Source organism: Pogona vitticeps, chromosome 1 (assembly GCF_051106095.1).
Source record: "Pogona vitticeps strain Pit_001003342236 chromosome 1, PviZW2.1, whole genome shotgun sequence".
NCBI classification, from domain to species: domain Eukaryota; kingdom Metazoa; phylum Chordata; class Lepidosauria; order Squamata; family Agamidae; genus Pogona; species Pogona vitticeps.
In genome coordinates, this window is record NC_135783.1 from 91,971,667 (window position 1) to 91,985,790 (window position 14,124).

Sequence of the window (14,124 nt, forward strand, 5' to 3'; positions counted from 1 at the left end):
TCTTCCCAGCTGCTGCTTCGTCACAACCCAGTGTCTCTCAGTGTCTCCTCAGTGTGTTCTTCACCACACAGGCATCACATATTTATACAGTACAGCCCCTCCTCCTGATGTCCCGCCTTCCACTCCCCATAGGATGGAACTTTCCCTCCAAACCCATGACAGACAGGTAACATCAGTGCTGTATGTAACACTTCCAATGATAATTTCTAATATCATGAAGTGGCTTAATAAGAGAGCCACTTCAGGATTTTGGCAAATTATACACTTCTGCTTCTCAGCAATGGATCTGTGGATTTGACTGTGGAGAGTTTCTCGACCAGCCTTTAAGACATACCAAAGAAAGATTTATTTTACTTTTTAATAAATGATGCAGTGCATTTTCACTACCCTAATAAATTCTACAATATTTTTCAATTCGTATACTTCGGCCTCAAGGAGAAGAGGAATAGTTCAGTTTGTTGAATTGTATTAAGCTGGTTTACAATCATGGAAATTTCTCACTAAAAGGAGCATATAAAGTTGGAAAGTTTTCTTTTGTTGTTGTTGTTGTTGTTGTTGTTGTTGTTGTTGTTGTTGTTGTTGATGATGATGATGATGATGATGATGATGATGATGATGATGATGATGATGATAATAATAATAATAATAATAATAATAATAATAATAATAATAATAATAATAATAATAATAATAATAATAATAATAATAATAATAATAATAATAATAATAATAATAATAATAATAATAATAATGAAGGTGATAAAAAGGATGATGAAAAGGACTGCAAAAAGGATGGTAAAAGGGAGGCCAAAATCTCAAAAATTTAAAGCTCAAGGAAAGCCTGGAAGAAGGGCCAGGTCTTCAGTGCTTGTTTGAACCCATCCAAGTGAGGGTGCCAGGTGGATTTCAACGTGAAGGTTGTTCCATAGACAAGGGGCAACCACTTGAGAAGGCCTGGTTTCTTGTTCTTTCCTTCCTGGTCTCCTTTGGAGTCAAAGCCCTCAACTACCCTGCCTGTGATGACTGGGAGCAGGCATTCTGATAGGTACCGAGGTCATAAACTGTTTAGGGCTTTGAATGTTAATATCACAACCTTGAAGTCAATGTGAAAATGAAGAAGTAGGGTGGCCAGAGTGGGGGAGATGTACTTGAATTTCTTCATCCCAGTTATTAATCTGGCTGTCAAATTTTGGACCAGTTGAAGTATCCTCATCAACCTCAAGGGTATCCCCTCATAGAGAATACTGTAGTAGTCTATTCTTGAGATTACAAGTGCATGAATCAGCATGGTGAGTGCCTCCGTGTCTAGATAGGGATGCAGCTGGGCAATCCTCCAAAGATGGAAATGGGCTTCCCAGACCACAGATGTCACCTGGGTTTCCATGGTGAGATCTGGGTCCAGCAGATGCACAAGCTGCGAACCTCATTCTTCATGCGAAGAGTCACTCCCCAAAAGGAGAAGGGGTTTCCCAACCCACTGATGCCAGGGCCACCCACACACAACATTTCTGTCTTGTCCAGATTCAGTCTCAATCCATTTGCCCTCATCCACCCCAGAACAGTCCCCAAGCAGCATTCAAGAGTCATAACAGCACCCACAGAAGATGGAAAAAGGAGAGGTAGAGCTGGGTGTCATCAGCGTACTGATGGCTCTGGGCCCCACAACTCTGGATGATCTCACCCAATGGCCTCATATAGATATTAAATAGCATTGGTGAGATGACCAACCCCTGCGGAACCCACAATTGAGGATCCATGGGGTGGAAGTCATCTTGCCAAGCTGCACTCTCTGGGGACGGTCCTCCAAAAAGGAACGGAGCCATGCCAAAATGAGGCAACCAATCCCGAACTAGGAGAGCCACCCCAGGAGGATACCATGGTTGATGGCATGAAAGGCTGCTGACATATTGAGGAGGACTAACAAGGACATATTGCCCTTGTTGACCTCGCTCAGGAGGTCATCCCGCAGGGTGACCAATACTGTTTCTGTACCATGCCACAGCCTGAAGTCTGTCTAGATCAAGGACATCAATTTCCTCCACGAGTGCCTGGAGCTGATCAGCCACCACCTTCTCGACTACTTTACTCAAGAAAGTTACATTGGTGACAAGGTTATAATTCCCAATTTTGTCTGCTGCTAAATTAGGTTTCTTTCAATGGGCCTAATGAGTGTCTCCTTGAGGGCAAGAGGAATCATGCCCTCCTGGAGAGACCCATTAATGATTGCACTGGCCCATTCTGTTGTTACCGGCTTGGCTGCTTTGATGAGCCAGGTCAGAAAATGGTCTAAAGAGGTGGTGGCGGCATGACAGTGCGCAAGCATCCTGTCCACCTCATTGGACGTCACAGGTTGGAAGCAAGTTAACCTCACCAGACAAGACGATCCACTGGACATCTCAGCTCAATGTAATGTCTGTAAAAGGGGAATCAAGGTCCCAGCGGATGGCCTCCACTTTAGATTTTTAAAATGCCACAAATTAGTCACAGGAAATACTAGAGGGAGGCCTATCACTGTGGCCAACTCCGGATAGATTAATTTCCAGTGATCACACATTCTGGAAATGAAGCAAACCAAAGCAATCCTATCTGCATTAAAAAAAAAAGTAGAAACCCCTGATAGGGGCCAGAAAGGCACAGATAGGACCACTCTTGGGGCAGGCAGAGTTGCTCCAGCTCTGATAGTTGTATTTAGGAGCAAACCAGCCTGTCCCTACAGTGGACCAAAGAATGGAGTAAACACCAAAATAGTTTACTCCCTAACTCACAGTTGGCACTTACAGAATATTGAAGGGTGTCATCTAACATTTATGGTGGCATACTATTTTAATTTCTGTTCTTCAATAATATGGACTACAATTGTGTGTTATTGTTTTATTTGTAAGCACTGAAGTGAAACAGTGCTATAGAATTTTTTTAAATTAAGTAAGTAAAGAGTTACTGCTCACTAGTTGGACAGCCAGAACTACTCTACCATTCCAGCAGCATTAAAAGTAAACTTTAGCCCTGACAAAGTGACAGTAACCTAGCTATGACTACAGAATGTCTTTGTTAAGTACAATAAGATCTGCATATTCTAAGCAGGATAAAGTGAACACAATCACAACATTTCAGTGAGTCAAACACGTTACCCTGTTGTCAAGTGCAGAAGAGATGAATGAGAGTCTCTCTCTCTTTCTCTTTTCTCTACCAGGTATTGTTGGAGACTGGAAAAACACAATGACTGTTGCCCAGAATGAAAGATTTGACCATGTGTTTAAGAAGAGAATGGAAAAGTTGCCTTTCAAATTCTGTGATGAATTATGAGTTGGAATTGACAAATCTGTCTAATTAGTCTTGTATAGAGTTTGATTTTCGGAAACATGCTGTTTCCCATCTAGTGTGGATTGTGTGTTGACATTGCATACTGCTTTTCCAAATTATCACTGGACAGGAGTGCACTGATGTTTTAGTAAAAAAAGGTTCCCCTTGACAATTTTTGTCCAGTCATGTTTGACTCTAGGGGCCGGTGCTCATCCCCGTTTCCAAGCCATAGAGCCAGCGTTTTGTCCGAAGACAATCTTCCGTGGTCCCAAGGCCAGTGCGACTTAGACACGGAAAGCTGTTACCTTCCCACCGAGGTGGTACCTATTTATCTACTTGCATTTGCATGCTTTCAAACTGCTAGGTTGGCGGGAGATATTAAAGAAAGGAAAGTAAATCAACATTATACAAGGAAATTCTGAAAATGAGGTAGCAAGAATATACTTCGATAAAAGAAGGCTAAGCTAAACAATGACTATGCATGTCCAGACGGAGGAATTGGGAGCTGTCTGGTTCAAACTTAAATGCTTTTTATCTCCAGTGTCATCTATTTCATCTCCCACTAGAGCCAACCTTCTGTTCACAACAATTGAAGTTTTTTCTCCCACAAAAAAGGACCAGACAGGTCAATCTGTCCCCCTTAAGATTCATGGCCTTCCCTTTCCTGCCACATTCCTCACCTTTTCTTGCAGACATAATTCAGCTGGTCATATTGACCTTCATTTTATGGTTGTTGTTAAAAAAAAGTAAATGACACAGCAAAACACCTAAACAGCATGGTACACATCATAACGCCAATGTTGCTATCTAGAAGAATTGTTATCTACAACAATGCAGTATCTATAGGGAAAAAATACATTTAAATGGTTGTTGTGGGTTTCTCGGGCTCTTTGGCCGTGTTCTGAAGGTTATTATTCCTGAGATTTCGCTAGTCTCTGCGGCCGGAATCTTCAGAGGACTGGAGTAGGAACTCTGAACACGGCCAAAGAGCCCAAAAAATCCACAACTATTAGATCCCGGCCATGAAAGCCTTCACGAATACAAAATTTTAAATGTAGAAATAGATGAAAATAGATACTACAACCAAATAAAGAAAAAAAGGGGGTCACCTCAGATACCACCACCCACAGCTCTGTTTTGGTGCAGAACAGCCGTCTGCATGAGCTATAGAATGGGCTAATTAGGAGTGCTCTGAATCATGCCAAAAATAGTGTAGCCATAGTACTGTGCCGAAAAGGAGCAGGGTAGTTCTAAAATAGGGCAGGATGGATTGCTCCAAACAGCACCAAAAGTCACGCCAATAGTGAGCTGTTCTGCCAGCACACACTTCCTGCTTCTCTTCCTGTTGTGGCTTTCCTTTCTTACAAGGCCAAGCAACTCCAGGTCCCACCGACTCGCTTCTGCCTTTCCCTTCACTTTCATAGGGCACATCTTAAAGCAACAGCACCCAAACAAGAGTCAGGGAATGGAGGAGCCTCTTTTCGAAGCAGAATTAAATTAATCAAGACCAAGCTGTTGACATGACCCTTTTTTAAATCAAAGTCTTCCTCTGACCTTACTTCAACCAAGTACTCTTAAACAAAAGGACACCAAAGTTTAAACCAAGCAGCCAGAGCTGTATATTCCTGTGCATTTTCTTTCCATTTTCCCAGTCTTTGGTTTCTACATATATAGTTACATAACAAGCACTATCCTTTGTTGCCGGTCCAGGATTTTGATGTGAATATTATCAGCACCTTGAGCTCTCGCTATCCTTCATGATGTTGCCATTGTCAACATGGAAGGAAGCTCACTACCAGGTGTTATTAACCATTTGTCATTTTATTTGATCCCATGCACACAATTGTCCCAGTGCCAGTCCCGTTCGCACTCCCATGTACACTGTAGATGCCCAAATACTGTGCTTCACATGTCAGAACAAGTAGCACATAACCTACAAAAGGAAAGTGTCAACAAATATGTGAGCCCTGAAGATGCCGCAACTTTTTTCATATGTGGTTGTTGAAACAGACTAACATGGCAACGTTTCTGAAGACCAGTCGTTATCTGATCTATGCAACAGGTATAACACAGATGATTTCTGCTTACGATACACCGTGAAGCTACAGATGTGTATCATTAACAGGATAGTTAAACACCTATCCTGTTAAACACCTTTCTGTGCCTTAAATCCTTGCAAGGCAACCCTCTATCTAGCATATTACTGAATAAAAAATAGAATCAGCTAACATACTCCGTGCATCTAAAACAACCCAATCGTTGATTGCACTTAAGAGAATCTTGCATGAGAATATTAGTTACCTATGATAGTCGTCCCCCACATAGGGAAAACGGTGCAAAAAAAAAGTTCCTGTGGTGAATGTGTGAGTGAGTAGAAAGGAATAAGCCCTGGCATCTAGAAGAGGAACGCATCCAGAGATGTTCTGGAGGAGGAGAGGGAATTGCCTATCCTTTCCCCAGCTAAGAAGGTGAAGCCCCGAGCCAGAAAGAAAGCAGGCTTCGCTAAGAAATAGCCAGCAGAGGACATCCAGTGGACATCAGAGGGCCCGATGACCTCCAGTCAATGGAAGAGAACACGGAAGAAGGAGCCAGTGATCAACAGAGGCCCTTGAGTGCCAGCAGACACATGTCCAGCTGAAGGAGGCAGTAACAATCGGACCAGTCCATGGCACACCTTACTACAACGGGAAGGTGAAAGACTTGGATTTTGCAAACTTGAAGTTTGCAAAAGAGACTCAGATCGTTCCTCGAAAGCCAAATGACTGATGGGGGGGGGGAATAAACAAAATTAGTAACGCATAGGCATCCTTCAGTCTCAAGAGACTATGGTAACATGCTCTGAATCGAGGAGTGTCCTCTCCAGAGCATGAAGCCCGGGTAAGGTAATATGGAGGATAGGCTGTTACCCAAGCAGCAGATCCCCCCCTCTCCACATTGCTGAAATGATCCAATGGAAAGGCAAGAGCCAATACAACTGGTTCCAGCAATGTCGCAGGAGTTGGCAGAATGACACATGCTGCCTTCGGGACTCCAGCTCCGAATTTTGCCTCTAGATTAACTCCTGAAGCCTTTTCCATGAGTGGATATAGCCACAAGGCAGTGGAGGTTTGAAATCGGAGTTTTCCTTCTCCTACATGGGCTGCCTTCCATGGCTGACGAGCCCCACCTACCCGGCCTGCTCTTTAATAGTGCAAAAGTATAATCTGGTCCTTAAAACGTTCCTGAGTCCCAGGCTTATGCAAATCTAATTGGCTTTCCTATTTACCATATTAGGGCCAGATAAAAAATTTGAGAATTTCGTGCGCCATTAGGCACGCGGTCCTGGGACACGCTCTTTTAAAGCAGGAAGTCCCACCCCTAGGCCCCACCCCCAGGCCATGTGGTCAGGAGACAAAAAGAAAGCCCAGGAAAAAAAAACTCGGCAAGGCATCCATGCAAACAGACCTGGCCTTCGCCCTCAGCCCAGCTTCCAGGGAAAAGGGTCCTGGGACACGCTCTTTTAAAGCAGGAAGTCCCACCCCTAGGCCCCACCCCCAGGCCATGTGGTCAGGAGACAAAAAGAAAGCCCAGGAAAAAAAAACTCAGCAAAGCATCCATGCAAACAGACCTGGCCTTCGCCCTCAGCCCAGCTTCCAGGGAAAAGGGTCCTGGGTCCTGGGACACGCTCTTTTAAAGCAGGAAGTCCCATAATAAATGTTCTGTTGGTAAATAGTGATGAAAAATTGAATATTGATGGACAGAAATGTGAAGGATGCAAGGACTCTTAAAATAAACTGGAATGGACTATTGATTTACATGTTAATTATCTATGTAAAAGTCTCCTGATTGTGATATATTTCTGTAAGGTTGAAAATGTTAAATGTAGGAAGTGTAAATGACAAGGTAAAGTATATTATTGAACTGTAATGGAATGCTTAGTGTAAAAATGTATTGCGATTGTTCTAGTAAATGTGGTATTGCTTACAGAATTGTGGTAAGTAGAGTTTCCTGCAATTGTACCGATTTGTTTAGGAGGAAAAACGCATTTCCCCTCCCAAACAAACATATTTAAGGGGGGAGGTACATGGTGTTGCTGAAGCCACTCTTCCTGGCGAGCATTTGCCACACATATTCAATGTTATAAGAAATCAGTTTCCACCATTAGAAAGGCCTTTGTTTGGGAAGCAATATTTTAGTCCCTTCAGTCTGGATTCTTCCCAAATGAAAGAAGGTGTGACTAACAATTCTCTTTCAAAATAAGCAAGATTGATCTTTTCAGTTTATCTGAGCTATATTTATTTGGACTAGATTCAGATGATGGAGGAGTGAACACTGATGGAAGAAACATCAGTAATTTGAGATAGACAGATGATGTTATCTTACTGGCAGAAAGCAACAATGACTTGAAACATCTTTTATTGAACACGAAAGAAGTAAATGCCAAAGCAGGACGGCAGCTGAACATTAATAAGACAAAAATCATGACAACAGAAGATCTACACAATGTTAGCATTGACAACAAAAGAACAGAAATAGAAATTTAGGATTCCTTGGTTCAAGCATTAATCCAAAAGGAGACTGCAGCTAAGGAATCAGAAGGTATCTGAGACTAGGAAGGGTGGCAATGAAGGAAATAGCAAAGATCATCAAATGGAAGGACGTGTCACCAGACACCAAAACAAAGATCATCCATACTTTTCCATATCTGGTCAGTATGTGTGGGTGTGAAAGCTGGACAAAAAAAACTGAAAAGAAAAAATAGATTTGTTTGAAATATGGTGCTGGAGAAGAGCTTTTCCGATACCCTGGATAGCCAAAAAGATGAGAATGTGGGTCCTAGATCGTCAAGCCTGAATTTTCTCTGCAGGCCAAAATATTGAAACTGATAGAAAGCAGCAGGAAAAGAGGAAGAGCAAGTATGAGATAGACTGGCTTCCAAAAGAAAGCCACAGGCGTGAGTTTACAGGAGCTGGGCAGCTGAGGACAGGGCATTTTGGAGATCACTCATTCATAGGGTAACCATAGGTCAGGGGTGACTTGACAGCACACAGCAACAACAACAACAACAACAAAACAACAACAGTATTTTAAATCTAGAGCAACTGGGGTTCACCTATTTCTGAAGGGAGTAAATCATAAACTGGAAAACTCTTTGTCTAAATGTTGCCAAGTTGTTACAGAGCAAGAGCTGACTGTCTGCCAAGGTTATGCAAAGTTTAAAAGTTATAATTTTTTGTTTGGGCTGTTCCAATTTTTAGAATTGCCATGTAGAATGTCAGTTTGCTCTGCTGTGCAATATCCTCACTGCATACTTGTGCAGAAATAATGTAATGGAAAATTAGTCTTATTTTTATCTCTTAGCCTAGACATTTTTCTTAATTAAGAAATTATCTTTTTTGTTTCCTCCTATTTGAGTGTCAAAGAAAATACTTCTGCTGCATGCAGTAGTTCAGCTTAGCTCTCAAGGTTGAAATTCAGTCCTTCCCAAAGCGAGTTACTTTGTAGTAGTTTCCAAGTGGTCATGAACCTTTGCATAACATTCTCATTTATATAACAAAGGTTGATCTGGTTGAATCATTGCATAACTGGTTGTTTGTTAAAAGGCCCTCCTGGAGAGGAGGTGTAAGAGCTGTAGGAACTTATTTACCTAATTATAAGATTCAATTAAATGTGCTTTAGTGATGACCTTTGTCCTTTTGAAAAGCTGAGACATTTGGAAAAGCGAGTTTCAGTTGATTAAGGGAAACATATGAAACAACGGGATACTTTGCATGTAGGTGATGGCATTTCTGCTTATGAAGAGTCTGTTGTATGTTGAAGAAACTATGTTTTCTAGGTTAACTCCATGGTGAACAACTTTTGTAATGGTGCCGATTTCTTGACTGTGAAATGCCTTTTGAGCCAGGAACATCAAAGTGATGCATTCTGTGTTTTCAGATGCTGTGTGCAGTCTGATTGGCAGTTGCCATGACGGCATCTGTCAGACTTAAACGTTCAGTGGAATACTGTTCTCCTTGATGGAATGTTTTTTCTTGCTTTGAAAATTGAATTGTTAAAATTCTCCTTATATGTTTATTGCGGAAAGGTTATCTTTAGAGACCCTCTTGCATAAACACTGAGACAGCAGCACTTTGGAACCTGAAGTTGTAGTTACACACATAGTCCTGGAGCATGTTTTAATCTCTAAATTTTATTGAATAAATAGGTTGAGGCTTTGTTATAGTTTTTGAGGTCAAGTTCTGCAGGAAGAGGTGCATCTGTGTTCTAGGAATTGAATATTTTTGTGCTATTTTGCTCATCAATTACAGTGGTGCCTCGCACAACGAGTGCCTCACACAATGATGAATTCACATAACGATGTCTTTTTCTATTCAATTTGCTGCCTCACACAGCGATGTTTCCTATGGGGGATTTTCACATAACGATGTCCCTTTTCCCTCATTTAAAAGTGTCTTAAACTGTTAGGAAACTGTTTTAAATGCTTGGCATCGATAGTCCAGCTTGTGAAAGGTATGCAAACCTAATCTGGTGTTGTTCTGAGTCTTCGTTCATTTTTGCTGATTTTTTTATTTTTCCTCATTGAAATGTATTGGACGATTACCATAGTCTCTCGAGACTGAAGGATGCCTATATATATACCTGTTCAAATTACAAATGAATGACCAAAAAGCTCATAGTCAAAACTGTGGCATAAAGTTCTAGGAGAAAATGAGCAGCGTTCTCTTTGATGTGCCTAGCAAGTTCTATATGAGTGGCAACCAAGGGATGACCAGATGACAGTCCAATAAGCTCTTCACCACTCAGGGCAACTCGACTATCATACAGCACATACTCCACATACATAGCATAGACATGTACAGGAAGGAATCTGCTATCGATTCATTGCACTACTCAATACACATCCTGCTCACTTTCAATTACTCAAGGGAAAAGAATCACATGGAGATGTGTAAATTCCATTTTGGAACCATTACAAAAAATAATAGTATTTAAATCAAATGGACTTCAGTCCATGTGGCTCCAATCTTTATCCACAGCTCTTAAACAATATACAAACACAAAGAGAATTGTCCAAACATCAAAAGGTTGCATGTATAGCCCTGGTCTTGCAACGTATCCGTGATTAGGGTTAACATGCAGAATGTGATGCAAGGCTGTGATGTCAAATACTATAGCAAATCTTCAAGCGTTCAGTGGAATTAATATTTGTGTACAGTGACCCATCAGTTAAATTGACCTTCAGAAGCTTAGGAGTTTCATATCTAGCGTGATTTCCTGTGACTGAATATAGCATATCCACATGTTTTTTGTCTCCCACATGTTTGTCTGATTCTCTGCCACCTTGTACAGAAGATATCCACATGTATAGGTTGGTTTGTGCATAAATTCCCTTCTCAAATGTACTAGGTGTGCCTTTTGGAGATGAAAGCAGAGGTTTAGGGTTCCAAACCTCTCCAATAAGGTCTAGCCTTCTCAGACCCATGATGCCTTTATTGTTGCTCTGAGCCATCAAGTCCCATCTGACTGTTGGTGACTCTAATAAGGTTTTCAAGGTGTGTGAGATATTTAAGGGACAGTTTTAGTATGGTATCACCTTGTAGGTTTTCATGGATGAGTGGGGATCTGAGTGCAAGTCTCCTGAGTCCTAATCCATCCTCTATCCACTATAAGATACTGGCCCTCTGAGATGCCTTTGTATGTCCTGCGATTCACAGGAGGTTGATCTTCACCCCCCTCTTGAGAATACATTTCTTCTAGGTGCACCACGGAAACATTCTTCCACCTCAATATACAGTATTCATATATGGGCTGTGCACAGCACCTCTTTACAACTCTCTCACACAATGAAAGCTATCAGTCATGCACCCAGTTCATCAGTTTGTAAAATGTAATAAACATAAACTTCTTTATCAACTGTAGAAATATGCAGTGCTAGGCAAATGTGAACTGTGTATTTTCAGTGAACCTTCAATAGCAAATAAAAATAGGCTAAATAGCACACTCATTCACACTCATGAAGAAAAGCAGGAGAGGGCAAAAAAGAAATGAAAAACAGTTAGCAATATTTGTGCTGATTAGCCAAATGAGCACCATAATCACCTTAAGACCAAGGACTCAGCAAATACTCTTGAAGGGGTGTGGTCTTCTGCAATGATTTAATAAGTGCCAACCTTCCCTTTAAGTATTTGGATGCCGGACAATTGTTCAGATCCCTGAGGAAGAGCTCCTAAACGTTGGCTTTGGGGAAGGGCCTGAAGACTGAACTGCCTCGATAAGCTGAAATACTGCAAGTGTTAGAAGAGTCTTCTCTGACTTTTCCAAACAAGCTGAGGAGGTAGGTCTCCTTTACATTAGACTTTACCTGCTAGCTTACTGCATGACAGCAACAGGAGCAGGTCAACGTCTCTGGCCGAAAGTTTTCAGAAGCAGCATCTGATTTGCATGGAAATTCATGTCATAATAATAATCTTTTCCCTCCCCTGATTTCTGAGGCCTGAGAGAATATACTTTGAGAGCCCTTGATAAAAGGCAAGATATTAAGGAAATAAACTAACATAACATAAATAGACAGATATAGCAGTACATTTTAAAATGCAGATATTGATTGAAAGCTTGGTAGTTAGATAGTTATATGAGGAATACAGTATCTTAAAGACGTTATTTTTGTGAAAATGAAAAAAATTACTTTGTATATGACTCTGACTCTGTGTGTATATGACGTTTTCTGCCATAGAAGATGCTAAATGGTTTTGGATAAACATTAGGAAGGCAGGGTGTTTTAGGATGTGACCTTTTTTTTTTTTTAAACAATTTTAAGCAATTTCTACATCCGTAGTGCTTCTTATTATTCGTCCGCCTCATCTTTTTCATCCTATGTGTCCATATCTGCTGGAATTGTTCATTCATTTAGTCGTTTAGTCGTGTCCGACTCTTCGTGACCCCATGGACCAGAGCACGCCAGGCCCTCCTATCTTCCACTGCCTCCCGGATTTCCGTCAAATTCATGTTGGTTGCTTCGCAGACACTGTCCAGCCATCTCATCCTCGGTCATCTCCTTCTCCTCTTGCCGTCACACTTTCCTAACATCAAGGTTTTTTCCAGGGAGTCTTCTCCTATGTGTCCATATCTGCTGGATTGTGCAGAACTAATACTTTCATTTTTGTTTCATTTTGGATTTTGGGGGACATGCCTTTTTTTGGTTGTTCTGTCTTTCATGCATGGTTACTTTTATTTAATATGTATGGAATCATTGCTCTGCTGACGTTATTGGCTCAAATTCATGACCGTTTTCTGTATTCCTCTATCCAGAGCAAAAGAAATGGAATTATCAAATGAGTACCTGTTCAAATACAAAGGAACCTATTTTGTCTCTGGTATCACTACACCAGATTATCTGGATACCCTGGAGGATTTTGAGATCAGAGACAGTGATGTATTTCTAGTCACTTATCCAAAATCAGGTAAGATGTGAAACTGTTCACTCCAAAATGCCCATTTTTAAAAATCTGGCTCCCTTTTTTTTTTGAATAAATTTTATTTATATTTTCTACATACAAAAACACACACTCATGAAAAAAAAAAACAAGACAAAACAATACTAGTAAAATCAAAAACAAAAACAAAACAAAACCCCACATGTAAAGGCAGGGGGGAGGCATTCCATACAAAATTTCCATTCTTAAAAGTCTGACTGCATCAACCTTATTACTCTATGAAAATTCCAAGTGTGATCCATCCTAAAATTGTACTAAATTCTAATAATTATTTCTCTCACATTCTTGGCTTCCAATTATTCCTCTGAATATCCGTGCTACTATCATGAAAAGAAAAAAAAAGAGAAAAAAAGAAAATGCATTTCAGCCACTAACAACACCATAAAAAAGTTTAGAGTCTTATACAAATATATATTCCATATCAAAATTTCATATGGTATCAATATTTCAGAGAATAAGTATGTTCAAGCATCTCACTTTCTAAATTTAAGCATGTTGCAATTCATTTCATGTTGCCTTGAGTTCATCAATTTCTAATGTTATATTCATCATAAACAGAGTCAAAAGGTATATTTGTCTAGCTTAATAATCTCCCGTGCTCTATTAAGACTCTATTTTCCATCAACACATGCATGTATTTCATATTCAGATTTTAGCTTTCACCAATAATTCAGAAATTATCCAGATCTCTCATAACATTATTAACCTACAGTTGATTTACATCTTAAAGTATACCTTAAAAGTCCTCAATTTCTAATATTATGTTCATCATACATATTTCAGATTACACAATTAATAATTCTTAATCGCCATTTATCTCCAAATATAATCAGAATCATTTTATTATTATAATCATCAATTATTCCTTTTTCCTAATTTTATAATACCATCTATGGAACCCAGTTAAACTAATTTGTCTCTGATTTGAATTTTCCCCAATCATCATAATTTGCCATTGAAGCCAAGCAATGCCTGGTTTGTAATCATCCCATCTCCCTTTATGCCTTTTTTCTCTTTTCTGATTTCCATATTCGCCCATCAAATTAGGACACATCTCTTTTTCACCCCTCTGGTTCACTTTCTCACAATACCCCTCAGTTTTCCTAACCTGCTTTTTAAGGATTTTGCACTCCTTTCTAAAAACCAATAAATCCACTCTTTCTTGTGCTACTGAAACAAGCTGATCTCCAGCTTCTGTTTCAGTACGCTGTTCTTGTGGAGATTCCCAGTTCTCTGTTTTTTCTTCAGCTCTGAAAGTATAGTCTGGAGTTCCAAAAACTGCTCTTGAAGACAGTTCATACTGTTAACTTTCATATTCTGAAAGGCATTTCTTATCTCTCTGGTTGTATCC

The 14,124-nt window shown here is 40.3% G+C and overlaps 3 protein-coding genes across 5 annotated transcripts in view; 2 read left to right on the forward strand and 1 right to left on the reverse strand.

Annotated features, from left to right (window-relative positions):
* Positions 1-11,598, forward strand: part of LOC140706618 (amine sulfotransferase) — a 32,791-nt gene extending 21,193 nt beyond the window's left edge. The window contains exon 7 of one of the 2 annotated variants that reach the window (XM_078384830.1): positions 11,463-11,598. In XM_078384830.1, coding sequence (XP_078240956.1) covers positions 11,463-11,542 — 80 coding nt within the window. In that variant the 3' untranslated portion in view covers positions 11,543-11,598. Of the gene's footprint in view, positions 1-3,190; positions 11,333-11,462 lie in introns of those variants that run through there. The other variant, XM_072997533.2, reaches the window with a different exon arrangement.
* Positions 1-14,124, forward strand: part of LOC140706619 (amine sulfotransferase) — a 40,284-nt gene that overhangs the window by 6,369 nt on the left and 19,791 nt on the right. The window contains exons 1-2 of one of the 2 annotated variants that reach the window (XM_078384833.1): positions 11,475-11,614; positions 12,589-12,740. In XM_078384833.1, coding sequence (XP_078240959.1) covers positions 12,599-12,740 — 142 coding nt within the window. In that variant the 5' untranslated portion in view covers positions 11,475-11,614; positions 12,589-12,598. Of the gene's footprint in view, positions 1-11,474; positions 11,615-12,588; positions 12,741-14,124 lie in introns of those variants that run through there. The other variant, XM_078384836.1, reaches the window with a different exon arrangement.
* Positions 1-14,124, reverse strand: part of LOC144586492 (uncharacterized) — a 1,082,363-nt gene that overhangs the window by 6,066 nt on the left and 1,062,173 nt on the right. The window lies entirely within an intron of this gene.